Below are 347 nucleotides of genomic sequence, written 5' to 3' on the forward strand. Positions count from 1 at the left end.
TGCGTGAGAGTGAGTGAGTGTCAGAGTGTGTCAGAGTGAGTGAGAGTGAGAGAGTGTGAGAGTGAGTGAGAGTGAGTGAGTGTGAGTGTGTCAGAGTGAGTGGGGTGATTGTGATGGGTGGTGATGAGGATGGGTGGTGAGGAGATTGCATTTTTGGCCAGTTCATTCATACTCAGTTCATTGATGCTCGTTCATGTGAATGTGGAAAGAAACCAGAGTGCCTAGAGAAACCCCTCCTGTGATAGAGAATGACACAAACACACCCTGTACAGATAGGTCAGCAACCTACTCCGCACATTTTTTTCTGCCGACAACTTGCAGCCATGCAGCTTTGGAGACTCACAAAA

General features: G+C 47.8%; 1 protein-coding gene across 1 annotated transcript in view; it reads right to left on the bottom strand.

The window, feature by feature from the left end:
* Window positions 1-221: 221 nt before the first annotated feature.
* LOC133340127 (S phase cyclin A-associated protein in the endoplasmic reticulum-like) overlaps window positions 222-347 on the bottom strand; it is an 11,477-nt gene continuing 11,351 nt past the window's right edge. Inside the window, exon 5 of the mRNA XM_061548182.1 lies at window positions 222-236. Within this exon, the coding sequence (XP_061404166.1) occupies window positions 222-236 (15 nt within the window). The remainder of the gene's footprint in view (window positions 237-347) is intronic.

The sequence above is a fragment of the Lethenteron reissneri genome, unplaced genomic scaffold (genome assembly GCF_015708825.2).
Source record: "Lethenteron reissneri isolate LAM-NWPU_2019-01 unplaced genomic scaffold, ASM1570882v1 scaffold_78, whole genome shotgun sequence".
NCBI classification, from domain to species: Eukaryota; Metazoa; Chordata; class Hyperoartia; order Petromyzontiformes; family Petromyzontidae; genus Lethenteron; species Lethenteron reissneri.